The 17,119-nt window shown below is 44.5% G+C and overlaps 1 protein-coding gene across 2 annotated transcripts in view; it reads left to right on the plus strand.

Annotated features, from left to right (window-relative positions):
* Positions 1 to 17,119, plus strand: part of SIPA1L3 (signal induced proliferation associated 1 like 3) — a 780,343-nt gene that overhangs the window by 733,494 nt on the left and 29,730 nt on the right. For both annotated transcript variants that reach the window (XM_078660667.1, XM_078660669.1), the window contains one exon: positions 11,574 to 11,655. In XM_078660667.1, the coding sequence (XP_078516793.1) occupies positions 11,574 to 11,655 (82 nt within the window). The remainder of the gene's footprint in view (positions 1 to 11,573; positions 11,656 to 17,119) is intronic.

Genomic DNA, 17,119 nt, shown 5'->3' on the forward strand with positions numbered 1-17,119 from the left:
GGTGGGGGGTGACGCGGGTTTGAGAGGGGGGGGGGTTTAATTAAAATGAAGGAAAAAACGTACCTTTGCCGGATCCCGCAACATCACGGCTCCTGGCTGGGTCTCGTTTTCCTTCTGAACAGGAAGCATGCAGCCTCCCTCCCCATAGCCAATCACAACTCTGCAATGGCAGAATTGCGATCGGTAAGGACGGCGCCCAGATGGGCACCTGTAGGGAGTATATTTTCTCTATGTAGGGTGGATGCAGCCTACATAGAGAAAAAGGGAGAATGCGCATGACTGGCTTGGTTGGCCCCAGGGGGCCAACGAAACAGTCAGGGCACACAGCATTGGGCAAGCCACTCCTCCCCGCCCACCTGCCCGCCCCCATTCATGCATACCATTCTGCTTTCCTGCAGTGCAAAAAGCAGAAACATAAAATGGTATTTAAAATACCATTTTATTTTTCTGCTTCTCGCACTGTGAGAAAGCAGAGGGGTGTCGCCCCTCCGCCCTGATGGAGGAGCCGCCCCTGGTCAAGAGGCTCTTTATCTCTGGAAATGGCCACTACATCAAGGCATGACCATGGTGGTTTAACACCTGCCAGGTTCTCTGAATGCTAGGGCGGACTAACTCCACTACCGGTGCCTGGTAGATCATGAATGGTGTCTTCACTCGGAGGTGGTGCAAGGTCTCTTTCTGCGGTGGAGAGAGCCTTGGTTAGATCTGTTCACCACCGAAGAGAATGCGCAATGTCAGCAGTTCTGCACGTTGGAGTTTCCAAGGCAGCACTCACTCGGCAGCGCTTTTCGTGGCGATTGGAATTGCGGCCTCCTGTATGCCTTTCCAACTGTACCACTTCTGATCAGATTGCTGAAGAAGATCAAGCGTGACCGGGCCCAAGTTATTATTGTGGCTCCGTACTGGGCACGAAGTGTCTGGTACCCAGAGCTCCTGAGCATAGCCATCAATCCTCCACTCAGGCTGCCTCTTCTGGAGGATCTTCTGTCGCAGCAGCAGGGGAGGGTTCTTCACATGAACCTGTCCAGCCTCCACCTCCTTGCATGGAGAATCGGCGACGACAGTTGACAGCATTTAAATTTCCACCCGAAGTCTGTAATGTCATCTTGGCAGCCAGGCGTCCCTCCACTGAAACAGTATACACCTGTTGATGGAATAAGTTTGTGGCATAGTGCACATCAAAGGCTGTGGATCCCCTTTCTGCTCCCATTTCTCAGAGGTCCTTTTTGTACATACTTTCTTTGTCCCAGCTCTGGGCACCCTTAAAGGCTATATTGCGGCCTTCTCTGCTTGCCTTCGGCTACCAGATCAGCCATCTTTATTTAAGTTCCCTATTGTAAACAGATTCTTTAAGGACATTACCTCATCACCTCTTTCCTCCATCTCCTTTCGTAATGCCCCAGTGGGTCTTGAACCTTGTCTTAACTTATCTTATGTGTGGTCCCCTCAAGCCTCTTCACAACTGTCCTCTCAGGCTCCTCACATTCAAAACTGCCTTCCTGTTGCCATCACTTCTGCTCACAGGGTGAGTGAGCTTCAAGCTCTTTCTTCTAAGCCCCCTTTCTTCTCTGTGCAACCGGACAAAGTGGTGCTTCCAGCGAGACCCTCGTTCCTTTCAAAAGTAGTTACACCTCTTCACATTGGACAAACCATTACTTTGCCCACTTTTTCCCACCTTCGCACCCTTCCAAGGAGGAGGAGAGACTCCATTGTCTGGACCCTAAACATGCGCTGTCCTTCTACCTTGACTGCACAAAAGATTTCAGGCTGGATGAACACTTTGTTGGCTTTGTAGGTGCCAAGAAAGGTCGGCTGTTCAAAAGTGTACCATCTCTAGATCGGTTGTCCTTTGTATTAAAGTCTGTTACGCCTTGGCAAAAAAGGAACCTCCAGTGGGGCTCCTAGCTCATTCCACTAGAGCTATGGCAGCCACCACTGCCCTTCACTTGGAGTTCCACTCATCCACATATGGCAGGCAGCTACGTGGGCATCTTTGCACGCATCCTTGCACACGTTCACCAGACATTACTGCCAGGACATCCAAGTCTGGAGGGACGGCTATTATGCCCGTTCTGTCCTCCAGGACTTTCTGGTGTGTACTTGGTTTGCAGTCCCTCCTCCAGGGTTGGTTATTGCTGGGGTATCTTTTCTAAGGTAAGGAATCTATAATCAAATGTCTCTTTCAGATGTACAAGTTACTTACCTTCGGTACCATGTATCTGTAAGAAACATAGTTTAGTTATAGATTCCTTACTGGCCCACCCATCCTCCCTGCTTTGCGAACTGACATCTAGGGACAGGGAATCCCTTGCAGGGCCCTAGTTTTAGGCCACCAGTGGTCAGTGTCTTGCACGGCTCTGTGCCTCTGGCGTGGAAAGTAGTGTCAAAACTGACATCCGCACGCAGAGGTGGTGTTTAAGTATGCACCGCAACATCATACCGGCGACCACGACGACTGACACAGCGTCGACCGACGCCACCTACTGACACGCAGGGGTATTGCTAAGAAAAAATTCACCAGATCCAGTCTGATGCCTGGGGGTAATTCTAAGGTAAGGAATCTATAACTAACCTATGTCTCGTAGAGATACATTGTTACCAAAGGTAAGTAGCTTTTTCTTTTGGTACTCCCATGGTACTAGCTGTGCCATAGCAGTATACCGAGGTACCTCACGGGATCCATGCTGAGTCGCATGGTACCAGAGAATTTATATACTGGATAGGGTTTACCAAAATAAGTGTAAACGGGGTGGAGGAACTGTATTAGCAATAATTAATCTGTGTCCCTCTCCCAGCTACTACTTTTAAAGTAGGAAGAGATCAGTATCGGAAGGATAACATCTCAAATTTATAACAGTAAATTGCAATAATTATGTTAAAGCAAAGTTATAACAAGTATTTTACCACTTCCATCTAGAAAGGCTCATCTCTTTTTTTATTTTCATTATAAAAGAAAAAATACCATTAAACAAATCTTTAAAAAGCCTGCATTCTTATAAGAACACTATTGTACCCAAGTTCTGTGATTGTTGGGGGGTGGAGGTGGTGGGGGGGAATGATGCACCGATTCTTTGTTGCCCTCATTTTAGGGCAGGGCAACCTTTTTCTCTTCTCTGACACCAGGGCATCGAAAGATCATAATGTGTGGCCTGGTGGGAATACTAGGATCAGGTCACAGACCAAGTTTCATGGGGTTGTCTCCCGTTCATTTTTAGGTTAAGCCTAGGCAGCGCAAGCGCTGCTCTGCGGGGCATGCTTTATCGAGGTGGGGACTTGAAGCTCCGCCCACTCTCTGCCCATATTTTTCATTGGCCTGTGTCATCCACTGTGAACTGTGGCTGTTCATTAGTCAAAAGGCTTAGTAGTCCCTCCTTAGCACCACCTTGTCTCCTTTTGGAACCTCCTATGGCGTCACCACCTGTTACGAGTATTGTTACTCAGTAGGCTTTAATTACAGCCTACAAGCACTATTTTCTCAGATAGCTTTGCCCTGCCTGCTGTTGTAGGCAGGACACGCTCTCTCCTAACGCTTTTTTAAAAACAATTATAGCAAACATTTGCAATGCAGTCGGTCTTTTGCAAACGTTTAAGCTATTGGCATTGTAAATGACAATGCCCTTTATTGATCTGTTTTAAAAAATAACACATAAATAAGACATTGTCATTTACAATGCCAATAGCTTAAACTCTCGGAAATGCTAGACCTATTGGATTGCAAATGTTTGTTATGTTTGAGGTGGGGAAGGGATCCTCGAGTTCCAGTGTCTGCATTCTTAGACCTTTCATCGCCATCCCATCATACAACTCACTCAAGCCTCCTTTGCTTCTTATGTATGCACTTTTAGATGGATATTGAAATCCCTGGAATTAGAAGCTGATTTGTACTGAGGGTAAGGCCAGCCCCAGATGATGCCTTTTAAGTTGTAGAAATACTGAAATGGTTTAACATGAATATGGGACCCCCTCTAAATATACTTTAAAGGTCAGGGAAAGAGGGGAACAAAACTACATCAAAGAACAAGAATTCCCTCACGACCTCTTAATTTCTGTACGCAACAACTTTATATTTTATGCAAACTTATTTTAAACACAAGGTGGCTACATATATTTTTTTCTTTTGAAGTTTTTTATTATTTATTTTTTGTCATTTCTTTATATTATTCCTTCATTTTATAGTATTACTTTACAAAAAGGCACATAAAATTCATAAGGGCAATTAGTATACAGATATCGTACAGACAAAAGAAACTAATACATATTTACCAAATTCTCATGCAACCACTTTCATACACACTACTTTCACTCTTCGTTCTGTGTCGGAGGAATCATGTATATAAAGTTGTTATGTACAGAAATTAAGAGGTCGTGAGGGAATTCTTGTTCTTTGAAATACTGAAATGGTGCAGAGAAAAGTAACAATAGGCTTGTGTGTCTTAGCATCATATCTCCAAAGTGAGTCAAATTTAAATTCGCTCAAAGTGTCTTACAGTTGTGCTTCCGTTTGCTTTCCTCTACAGATTAATTTCACAGGTGTTTTACTCAGATATTCTACCCCAGACATCTGTACTTGTAAATCACAGTAATTCAAAAAGGTGCATTTGGAGTTTTCCAGAATGGAGTTTAACTTGTTCCCTATCAGGAATGTCCTTGCACTGAATAGCATTGTGTTGCGTAGTTATGGTCGTGCCCTTTCTTTAGTGGAAGATTTTCCTCCCTGCTACTCATTTAATTGGGTATATTGTGTTCGAGGCATGTGGGCTGCTGAATTCATATCTGTGCATAGATCGCCGCCTAGTGTTGGGTCCGGATGATTGCACATTGTTGTCCTGGAAGAGTCTTCGAAGTATCACGAGATAGGTGGCTCCTCCCTTGAACTACAGTAGTGCGCATGGGCATCCTCTCCATCCTCAGATTGGTTTTTTTCCGCCATTGGGTTCAGATGTACCTTCCAGCACTCCAAGTTCGAAATCGAAGAAAACTTTTCTAAAAGGCCAAAAGGCCTTCGACTTCGTCTGCATTGTTTGCGATCGGTACCGAATGACTTTCTTCAACTTTTGTTGCACTCCGGTCGTCAATTCGCGCCGTTAGGTCTTCTCAACGCCATGTGGACCGACAGTCGATGGAACGAAGTCCATTCAAATACTGCCCGCGGTGCAACTCCAAGTTCCCGCACACAGATAAGCATCCAGTGTGCAACAAAAGTTTATCTCCTGAGCATAATGAAGATAATTGTCTAGCCTGTGCCCAGTTCCGATCCAAAAAGACAATACGGAATCGGCGGGCAGCGAGATCGGCACGGAGCCCGAGAATATCTTCGACGATGAGGAAGAACTAGTGCACGCCGAAGACTCGGATCAATACGATCAAGACTTCGAGAACGACTCTGAATACTACATCGACGAAGAGGAAGTAATCGTCGATATCGAAGCCTATGGTCAAGACATCGTAGCTGTTGAAGACGACTCCGATGACAACGAGGGGCGAACCGTGAGTACACCGCCCCATATAGACACTACACCTATATCAGAGACTCAGGTCGAGGCATCGCCATCAGGCCTTAGCCAAGATCAAAAAACTGGTTCTACAGCCCCGCAATACCGCCCGGCTAAGAACATACAAAAACAGCCCTCTGAGACACGTACTCCAAGGCCGGTTCAATCAAAACCGAAACCGAAACTTATCGACACGACCGTCTTCGGCCCGAACGTCGTCGTACCGAAGGTCACGAAACCATAGGGCGCCGAGCCAAAGGCCACCATACCAGAAAAACCTTCGAAGCCAAAGACTGTCGAATCGACCAAACCGACTTCGACCGTCGTAAAAGGCAAAAAGCCTGGCACCGACGACAAAAGGGCTACGCCCAGGGCGGTCGTCGAACCGAAACCTAAGGTTCACCAGACCAAACCCGTCGAGCCGAAGCCCATCGATCCGAAGAAGGGCATCGAGCCAAAGCCGCAGGCTCCCAAAACACCCTTAAAGCCGAAAGAAGTTACCGAACCGACAAAGCCTATCGGTCCGAAAAACGTGGTGAAACCCTCAAAAAACCGATACAGGCACTAAAACCGGTCGAAACAGCTAAAGGCATCGAACCGAAAAAGGTCAAACCAAAGACATCGGCGCCAAGGCACAACACTGTGGAAGAGGAGCTCATCCATCCAGACCCCTCCACAGAGGATCAGTCCAAACTATATATTGACCCAAATACTGGGAAAGTGACTGTTTATACCAAGAAGAAAAGACCAGTTCCTGCTGAAGACTTTTCTCGAATTCCCCTCAAAAAGAAAAGGGACTGTGCTACCTCTCCTATTCTTTTCCAGCCTATCTCTCCAGCTATGCCTACTACTCCATATGCCCCATACTCACCGGCATGCACTGATCATAACCCAGATGAATATCAGGATGCAGACGTGGGTTTTGGATATCCACAAAATCCATATATAGACCCCAATTCACAACCATGGGGTGGGGGGGGGGGTGAGCCAGACAATGAGGGGACTATACCTATTACAGACCCTATTGTATACCCAGTTAAACCATCACCCACAGAAGACACAGTGGCTTTTAACTCTTTAATAGATAGAGCAGCAAGCTACCACAATGTAGACATGCACTCAGATGCGGTAGAAGAAGATTTTCTATTCGATACGCTGGCTACATCAGAAAAAAGTGTCAAAACGCTCCCCATGTTAAAGGGCGTCCTAAAGCACGCAACTGACATATTCAAAGACACTGCTAGGGCACGTGTCATCAACCCAAGGATAGAAAAATAATATAGGGCGCCACCAGTAGACCCTACTTACATCAAAGGGCAATTACCTTTAGACTCTTTAGTAGTATCCAACGCACGAAAGCGTGCAAATTCACAAACTACTGGAGAGGCTGCTCCTCCTGACAAGGAGTCCAACATTTTGGAAGCATCAGGCAAGAGAGTAGCAGCTCAAGCAGCAAACTCATGGAGAATAGCCAATACTCAGGCCTTGCTGGCCAGATATGACAGGGCACACTATGATACTTTAGAGGGACTTCTCCAACACTTACCTGAGCCGTACAAAGAACAGGCAGATGAACTCATGCAGGAGGGAAAGCTTATCACCCACGCCTCCATTAAATGTGCTCTAGACGCGGCAGATACAGCTGCCAGATCTATCAACACAAGCGTACTACTTAGGAGGCATGCATGGCTGAGAATATCTGGATTTAAAAATGAAGTACAGGCTACAATTCTTAACCAGCCTATAAATCCAGATTTTCTGTTTGGTCCAGCAGTTGACTCAATTCTGGACAAAATGAAAAAGGACACGGAGACCGCAAAGTCCATGGGGGCTCTTCAGTCCCAGCAACACAGAAGCTCCTTTCGTCGCTCCACTTATAGAGGAGGAGCGCGAGGTAACACATCGCAGCAATCCTCCACATACAAAACAAATACGCAATCCACCTACAATAAAACACGAACAGGGGTAGATACAGAGGTAATAATAACAAGGGCAGAGGACGTGGACGCAATGCCAATAGATCCTCCACTAACACCAAACAGTGACTTCTTGGCACTACTCCCAGACCATATAACACCGGTCGGGGGAAGACTACAACAATTCCTGCCACTATGGTTAAACATCACTACAGACAAATGGGTTCGGCAAATTAGCCAACATGGCTATTGCCTAGAACTCACATCAACACCACCCAACATTCCACCCATACACCGTCCAATGTCACAGGACCATATAACATTACTGCAGCAAGATGTCATCACTATGCTGCAAAAGGGGGCCATAGAACCAGTCCCACTTCAACATCAAGGAACAGGAGTATACTCACTATACTTCCTCATTCCCAAAAAGGACGGTTCCCTCAGACCAATATTGAACCTCAGGCCCCTCAACCTGTACATTTTGTCAGAGCATTTCCACATGCTCACTCTGCAACAAGTCTTGCCATTGCTGCGTCAGGGAGACTTCCTGACAACCCTAGACCTCAAAGACGCATACTTTCATATACCAATACACCCTGCTCACAGAAAGTATCTGAGGTTTACTATTCAAGGACAACACTACCAGTTCAAAGTCCTACCATTCGGTGTCACAACAGCTCCACGGGTGTTCACCAAATGCCTAGCAACAGTGGTGGCACATCTCAGAAGACAACACATTCATGTGTACCCATATCTGGACGATTGGCTAATACATGTGCCATCGGCCCAGCAATGTGCCAACCACATGTCAAAAACCATTCATCTCCTGCACAGTCTAGGCTTCTCGCTAAACTACCCAAAATCACACCTGCAACCCTCCCACATCCAACAGTACCTGGGAGCGACAATAGATACTCTAGCTTCGAAGGCATACCCCAACGCAGCACGGATCAACAGTATGCAGATGTTGATCCAAAAGTTCAGACCACAACACTCATTGCCAGCTCAAGTGTTTATGCAACTAATAGGCATGATGGCCTTGTGCATATTTATAGTCCCTCATGCCAGACTACACATGCGTCCGCTACAGGAGTGCCTAGCAAGGCAGTGGAACCAGGCTCAAGGACAATTAAAAGACCTAGTGTTGGTGACCAGTCGTGCATACAACTCTGCATTGGTGGAATCCACAAAACCTTTGCAAACGACGACTGTTCCAAGAGCCTGTCCCACAAATAGTGATGACAGCGGACGCATCCCTGCTAGGCTGGGGAGCCCATGTCCTGCATTACACAGTCCAGGGACTATGGTCTATACAACAGAAAAAGATGCACATCAATCTTCTAGAGTTGATGGCGATCTTCCTAGCCCTAAAAGCGTTCAAGAAACACTTATGCAACAAAACTGTGTTGATCCGGACAGACAACATGACGGCTATGTATTACATTCAAAAGCAAGGAGGGACACACTCCCCACAGCTGTCGCACCTGGCTCAAAGAGTATGGAAATGGGCCATTCAGAGGAACATGTTTCTCATGGCAGAACACCTCCCAGGCAAGGACAATCAAATAGCCGACCTGCTCAGCAGACACAGTCAACAAATGCACGAATGGGAGATTCACCCCAATGTGCTCCAACCATTCTTCCGGAAGTGGGGACAACCGGAAATAGATCTGTTTGCCACAAGCGAAAAAGGCAAAATGGCAGTACTTTGCCGCCAGGTTCCCACATCCGCAGTCGCAGGGCAATACGATCTGGATGAAATGGTCAGGCAAATTTGCGTACGCTTTTCCCCCAGCGCCATTAATCCCGCTAGTGGCACACAAACTGCGCCAACATTCCCTGACGCTAATCCTAGTTGCTCCCACGTGGGCAAGGCAACCATGGTACACAACGTTCCTAGAACTGACAGTGGTGCCTCATCAGAGACTGCGACTCACACCCAGTCTTCTAACTCAGAACCATGGCGAAATCCAACACCCAGATCCGCAACAGCTGAACCTGGCGATCTGGCTCCTGAGATCCTAGAATTTGGATACCTCAACTTGCCTCCAGACTGCATGAATATTATCAAAGAGGCAAGAAGACCCACTACCAGGGCATGTTATGCAGCAAAGTGGAAACGTTTCGTCATTTACTGCAGAAACAACAACATAAACCCATTAGATGCTTCTACACAAAACATCATTTGCTATCTCCTGCACCTACAACGTTGCAATTTAGCCTACTCATCCATCAGGATACATCTGGCTGCGTTGGCAGCATACCTCCAAAACAGGCAACACCTTTCACTGTTTAGAGTGCCAGCAATAAAGGCATTCATGGAAGGACTCAAACGAGTAATTCCACCAAAACACCCACCTTCACCTGTCTGGAATCTAAACATCGATTTAACCAGACTTATGGGACCACCTTTTGAACCACTACACTCATGCGAACTATAACTTCTTACTTGGAAGGTGGCTTTCCTGATTGCCATTACTTCACTTAGAAGAGTTAGTGAGCTACAAGCCCTAACTATTCAAGAGCCATTCATTCAAGTACATGCAAATAGAGAAGTTCTCAGAACAAACCCTAAATTCATGCCAAAAGTGATATCCCATTTTCATATAAATCACTCTATAGAACTGCCAGTGTTCTTTCAAAACCCACAGACAGTAGCTGAAAGGGCATTGCATACTCTAGATGTCAAGAGAGCTCTGCTATACTATATAGATAGAACAAATGCATTTAGAAAGACTAAACAGTTGTTTGTTGCTTTCTCACCGCAACACAAAGGCAACCCTATCTCAAAATCAGGTATAGCCAGATGGATCGTTAAGTGCATTCAAATATGTTATTTAAAAGCAAAACGCGCCTTAACAGTTCCCCCTAGGGTGCATTCTACACGCAAACTAGGGGCATCCATGGCTTTCCTAGGAAATATTCCTTTACACGAAATTTGTAGAGCAGCCACATGGTCAACCATACATACATTTACCAAACACTATTGCGTAGATGTACATTCCAAACAGCAAGCTGCTGTAGGACAAGCTGTTCTCAAAACTCTTTTTCAGACTGCTGCAGCTGGCACAGGCGGCCACCGCTAGGGGAGATACTGCTATACATTCTATGCACAGATATGAATTCAGCAGCCCACATGCTTCGAACGGAATATGCTACTTACCAGTATGCATCTGTTCTTGGCATGTAGGGCTGCTGACATTCATATCGCCCACCCGCCTCCCTGGTGCCTGTCGCAGCTGCAGCACTCACTCTTTGCATGGACATCTCTTACTGTACTATACTCCATCTCTGCCACAATGGCGAAAAACAATCTGAGGATGGAGAGGATGCCCATCCGCACTGTAGTCCAAGGGAGGAGCCACCTATCTCGTGATACTTCGAAGACTCTTCCAGGACAACAATGTGCAATCATCCGAACCCAACACTAGGCGGCGATCTATGCACAGATATGAATGTCAGCAGCCCTACATGCCAAGAACAGATGCATACTGGTAAGTAGCATATTCCTTATTCCTGTCCCTTTAGGTTCATGGCTTGAATGAACTTGTCGTTTGGGGGCATGTTTTTGTTCATGTTGTTTTTATTAGGCATGAGTCTTATCCTCATCAGTGTTTCGGTAGTGTGCATGATCCTATTCAGCAGTGCTCTTTCACTACCATGGAAATGAAATGTCCCCAAAATGTAATTTGGAAATACAGATACACTTGCATGAACGTATATTGCAGCAAGGAGGCCGTCGGGCCTCTGTGCGTTTGAAAACATCTCTACCACTTTCTCACCTTTGTGGGTCATCGCCACTGACCATACATAACTAAACAACAATAAAGAACGTGCTGAGTCAAAGCTCAGAACCGCATGCAAAAGGTGGCCAGATCAAGTAAGCTTTACCATGCCACACTACATGCAGACGGCAGTATTATAATATGTAGGTTGGGGTCACAAATTAGTGAACGGGAGGATGGAGGTTTACATGAAATGCTAATGTTTGAATTGGAATGTATATGAAGAGAAGCTTAGGATACAAGTTTGGGTAATATTGACTATCAATTTGATTTATAGTGATTTAAATGTCAGTGGCTCCTTCGTAAATGATATTACAAATAACAGGATACAAATTATTTAGTGGATATTCTGTAATTCAGGTCTCTTTTTGTTTTAGTGAGGACCCACCTGCTGATCTAACTGGAAAAGTATACCAACTGGAAGTCATGTTGAAGCAGCTTCACACTGACCTGCAGAAAGTAAGTGAACCAGTGAAAAAGTGTTTAACATTCCCTCCTAACCAGTGCACCCGCACTACTCCCCTACTGGCACGCTCTGAAGTAAACAAAATGTAACACATAAAGGTGTGCAAAATGGACAATGCGTAAGTAAATGTGAGGGAATCTACTCTTTTATTTTGCTTAGAGTATGTCTTACTGACTTGGGTTAGTTGAACAAGATGTTTTACTGTTTTGATATTTTTGCCATAGCTAATTTGTTTGATCTGTTGTGATGTTCAATGCATAATGGTCAAATCTCATACCACAGGCACTATATTTGCATTTTTGCTAGCTCAGTGTATATATACGATCTCTGGATTAATATTCGAGTGTAAGCCTTTTGAACCATGCTGCCTTTTCAATTTTTCCTGTTTTTAAACTTGCTCTTCTTTGCCTCAGGAAGTACTTTTGTTTTTGTACAGCGTTGCTTTTACGATCTGGCTTGAGACGGTTACTGCCTGCAAGGATCATATCAACACAATACATAGAGAGAGCCTTTGGTACAGCAGTAGTTTGCTTGAGTGCAATATCTTTCAATTAGTATCAACTCACTGGAATGTTGTCCAGGCTTACATTTTTTTTGCAGTTACTGACAAAGAAGTTCGTCGTGAGAATGCTTTGATCATTCCAGCCCGAGATAAGCCAGCTCTCCTTAGTGGGCAGGGAACTTCTTTGCTGCTGTGGTGCTGTAATGCTTAAGGCTATATTTTTTCCTGTCCCTCCCAGGCTCTGGGACACAAAGTCTCTCCATAAATGCCTTCCTTCGACTTGTCCTCATCCTCAGTTCCTATGCTATCCTAGAGCGATTAGGAGCGCCCAGTAAATCATGTCCTTTTAGTGTTGTTTCCTCACTTCCAGCAAAGGCATAGCCTCCTTCCCAGGTAGGTCTCTTGCCACACCCGAACAAACCTCTTGATGCCCTAGGAGTCTACTTCTCCGTGTGAGGAGAGCTATTATCCCATGCTCCACCACTCTTAAGAACTCCACCAAGGAGGAGACCAATAGATCTTCCAGTGTAATTAAGTGTTTCTCTGCAGCTCCAGAGGTAAACCCAGTGACCGAGCCAACACCATTTCTTCCTAAAGGTTACATGAAGGAAAATTGCAATATTCCACACAGCAGTGTAACCTCTATTACTTGTGGAATATTATGATTTACTTAACCCATTTCTGCATTTGCTGCCTAGAGCTGCAAAACAGTGCCCGGCGTTTCTTTTACTGCACTGAGTTACATATCATTTTGGCATACAGGGCGATGCAGAATGTGTTTCAGAATGTTCAGCTTCACTTCACTGAGTTTCATTGTCAGTCTTTTGTGCAACCGGATTTGATCAGTTCGACCATGCAGGAATGTGTTGTGTGCTTGCTTTCTTCACACTTGATGTAGCATAATCCTGGTCTCGGATGTCCGCAGGTGCTTCCTGAAATCAGCCCTTTGTTATCCATTGGTATTCAGTTGAGCAAAGCAGCTTGCTGCAGCAATTGTACAGACCTAAACAGAAAGGAGGTTTGGCTCGTGCTGATGCTTACTGTGTATTACCTTTACTTCATGGAGTTGCTATGGTATAATGAAGAACAGAGTATGGTACTATCTGGAGGTGACAGTCTCTGATGAAGCTGCTGATAGTTCTGTGGGGCCTTAAAGCTAGGTTTGATTGGTATCACTGTTGTCCTGTTTGTTTGCTAGCTCAAACCAAAGTAAAAACAAAAGGAGCCACTTCTGGTACATGTATGAACATAGAGCAATATATTAACAGTATTATCTCCATGTCTTACTATCATCTCAAATTACTAAGAAAAACATGCGCATTGCTCTAAAATGAGAGGAGGCGGTGAAATCTACAGTAAAAGGAAAGGTTGAAGAAGGTATCTGCCTTCTGGCTCGTATATCACAATATTCCACCAGGGACTGTAATACATCTGCACTTGAGACTGACAGAGGGACCCATGTTTGGAAGACTCCATATTATCTGAAATATCACTTTATTACATAAGTTACTGTCAATATCAGAAACAAGTGGGTGGAAGATGTTTACACACTATTGTGTGCAATTTATGGAACTCATTACTTGCTTACTTCCTCTCAGGAAGGTTTGGAAATCTCTTTTCATAGGTGGCACTACTGTGACAGAAGTGCTAGTTGCCTTCAGAGATTAACTCATGCAATGGCCGACCAACTTAAATCCTATGGCATAGTTAGCGTGTTGTGGCCTTGTTCCTTGTCTCATACGGTTTAACCACTTTCCATGACCTTTCACTGTTAAATTTATAAGGGATGGCATAGAAAATCAGGTTTGAGAAGGATGGAGATTAGGAAGGGTCAACAGTTCTTATATGTGCTTCATTAATTGGTTGGAGGTTTGTTATCACTATGCCAATGTGAATAAGGACTCCTCTAATCCCCAGGATATATCAGATCGTACTGGAGAAGCACCTCTAATTGAAGAATCTATTAGTTCAGTTAGCTATAAATCTAGGAGTCTTCAAAATATTGCTGATTTTGCACGCATTAGGTTCCTGGCGACTGACCACACTCTTACAGCATGGGGGCTTCCCAATTCAAGTTTAATAGTTTGAGCTGCTTCTGTACTGTCTTGACATTCAGCTTCCTTACAGTCATGTCATGGCAACTGAAGACTTTTCTAGAACTAGAGACCCTTCCCTTACCTCAAGAGTGATGGCACCGTGGTGTTTCTCCTTTGCCCTAATCCCCCCATTCCATCATTACTCAGGGCTTCTAAGGAGATAAGGTGAATTGATATGCTGGCCTCAGACATTAGTATATACCTAGAGTTTGAAAAGTTGCAGCAGATGTGTAAAGTTGATATTACAGATTGACAACCATGATTGAAACATTACCTACCTTATGCAATGTCATAGTAATGGATACTTTCGTCTCAGTGTTGAGTCTTTATCACCTTTTACCGTCACAGCCCTCAGATCTTCCTATACCTGCTGGCCCTGGAACTTAAGGGGTAGGGTGTGGAAGATCTAGTAAAGTCCTAGAGAGTTGCCTCTGCTGGTCAGATTAGTGTTTATTGCATTTCTCCCCCTAGTACATCAGCGATCAGCAGAGCATTCTTATTGCTTCTCATAAACCAGTTGGCCCTTACTGTTATCCCAGCTCCAGCACAGAGTAATGTGACAAAGTTTATTTCCAGCTCTTTGCAGATACTCTTGGGTCCCATGTTTGTAATGGGTTATTGTGTCTGCTTTTTTTTCTTCGACCAGCCTCAGAGTGGTTTGTGTCTTTTGTAACTTGGCCACTATCATCTCTTCATCTGTCATGCCTACACTGGATATTTGGAGAACTCACCTACTGCAACACGCTAATGTTGCCCAAGGGGCAGGTTGGAGTTGCTATTCAGCTTTCTCTGAGATATGTTAATTTGTCTGTCCTGAAATAATCGATGCAGAACTTTCACACTGACTTATTTCTTGACATAACGTGCATCTAATACATTTTGCAAAATTGCTTTTTTGGGGTGGTTTTCTTCGTCTAAGTTTGTCATTGTGTCTGTTTCTAGTTTCCCTACTCTCGATTTCCTCCCTCCAATGTCATCATTTACAGTATATAGAAAGAATGATCTAAGAATTTTTTAGCACATGACTTTGTGTGGAAATAAAAGGGGGGCTTGATTAATGTGCTAGCATTCTCAGAGTTGTACACAGGTTGCCCCCAGTCTCACAGTCTTCAACTGAATGCTTTGGAGACTCAGGCTGTTTTGCAGTGCAGTACATTTGGTATAGATAAGGTGTCTATTGATAGGTTTGTTGTGTATGAAACTAAAGGATTCTAGGCTTAATTTTGGAAATTCACAATTTCTTTGGTGGATTGTGAGACCCGTCTTTCAGTCACTCCTAAAACATCCTCATTTGTTCTCGGTGTTGCTTTTCTGCTATGGTATAAATAATAATAATAATAATCTTTATTAGGCATATAAAAATATGACCATAAAATAAACAATCTAAAATACACATACATCATATGTAAACATTTTCATAAAACAACCAAGTATGCCAAATACAAATAAAATAAAAAAATGATAAATAAGAATGCTGTTGTTTATAATGAGTACTCTTGGCTTGTCAGCCTGCATCTGCCAAACTGGATTTTGTTACAAGCCAGCCACCAACTGCAGCCCAATATGCAAGTGCAAGTGCCTTGCCATCTCAGAAGCATTGGTAATGCCTTGAATTGGAAGCCAAAGTGTGATGGCAGGAGATTGTGCTGGTTAAGTATGTCTAGTTTTGGAAAACACTGAGTATACATAACAGGTGTGTGATGGCAGTGAAGAATTGCTCTCCTTAGATCTCTTTAGTAGGACCAAGGAAGCACACTGCTGTAAAATTAGGATTAGTCCCTTATTGTGCAGTTGTGATTGTCAGTAACCCATAACTAAGGAAATATACACCTTAATAGGAAAAGCCATTGCTGTTATTTCAACATGTTTCGTGACTACTTGCTCATCATAAGAAGAAACAGCAGTTCAGATTTGGAGTATTTGCTAAAGAGCAAGGTATGGAGATTAATGAGGAGCGAATGGGAACTAAAGAAAGTGAGGATCCTAAGGTGCGTGAAATGACTACTGTCTCTTCTAAGTCTTCCAACACACCTCTTGGTACACATATGACAAATAAAGGAAATGGAGAAGGTAAAGGGAGGGGTGGAAAGGCTCCACGTGCCCCGAAGCTAAACCCGCAGAATCTCACTCTACCAGTTATGTTTGAACGACAGAATGTCCGCAACACTGATTTAATATCGACAGAAGCAATCAACGTGTTAAATGATCAAGTGGTAGTGGAATCCACAGCTTCGGAAGTTATTGACTCTGATGAAACTGCTGTGTTGAATGAGGGAGCTGTTGAAGTCTATGTGGAACAGTCTCAGGATAGACGGACTGAGTTTGTAAGGGGAGACAAAGATGGAGATGATGTTGTGAGAGGAGACAATACTTCGTCCAAGGTACTCCCAAAGGAGAAGAATCTACTTGCACAGGAGGGCTCAAATGCACCAGATCTAGTCGAGAACTTTTATTCACTCTCTGAGGCATCATCGGATGAAGGCGCTAGCGTGAGCAAGGACTGGACTGATTACAGTGGAGACAGTAGTCCGGATGAGGAAGGAGGGGGGAGCAAGACTTCCCCTAACTGTAGTGTTACCACTGTTCAAAAGAAAACAAAGAAAAAGAGTTCACATTCTATGTCAGAAGGGGCTTTAACATTCTGTGAGGAATTAAACAGAGCACAACCAGCTATCGCAGCTTCAAAGGAGATGGAGCAAGGGGGGCAAAACCCACCAGATACACCCCTACCTCAGGAAATCACCCTGGTAACCATTTATGAGACAATGATGAACCACAGGGCCAAAAGCAAAATAGAAAATACACGTATGCAAGCCACCTGCAGTAAGGTAAAAAATGCAGTCCGGCGGGCAATAAAAC

The sequence above is a fragment of the Lissotriton helveticus genome, chromosome 9 (assembly GCF_964261635.1).
Source record: "Lissotriton helveticus chromosome 9, aLisHel1.1, whole genome shotgun sequence".
Classification (NCBI taxonomy): domain Eukaryota; kingdom Metazoa; phylum Chordata; class Amphibia; order Caudata; family Salamandridae; genus Lissotriton; species Lissotriton helveticus.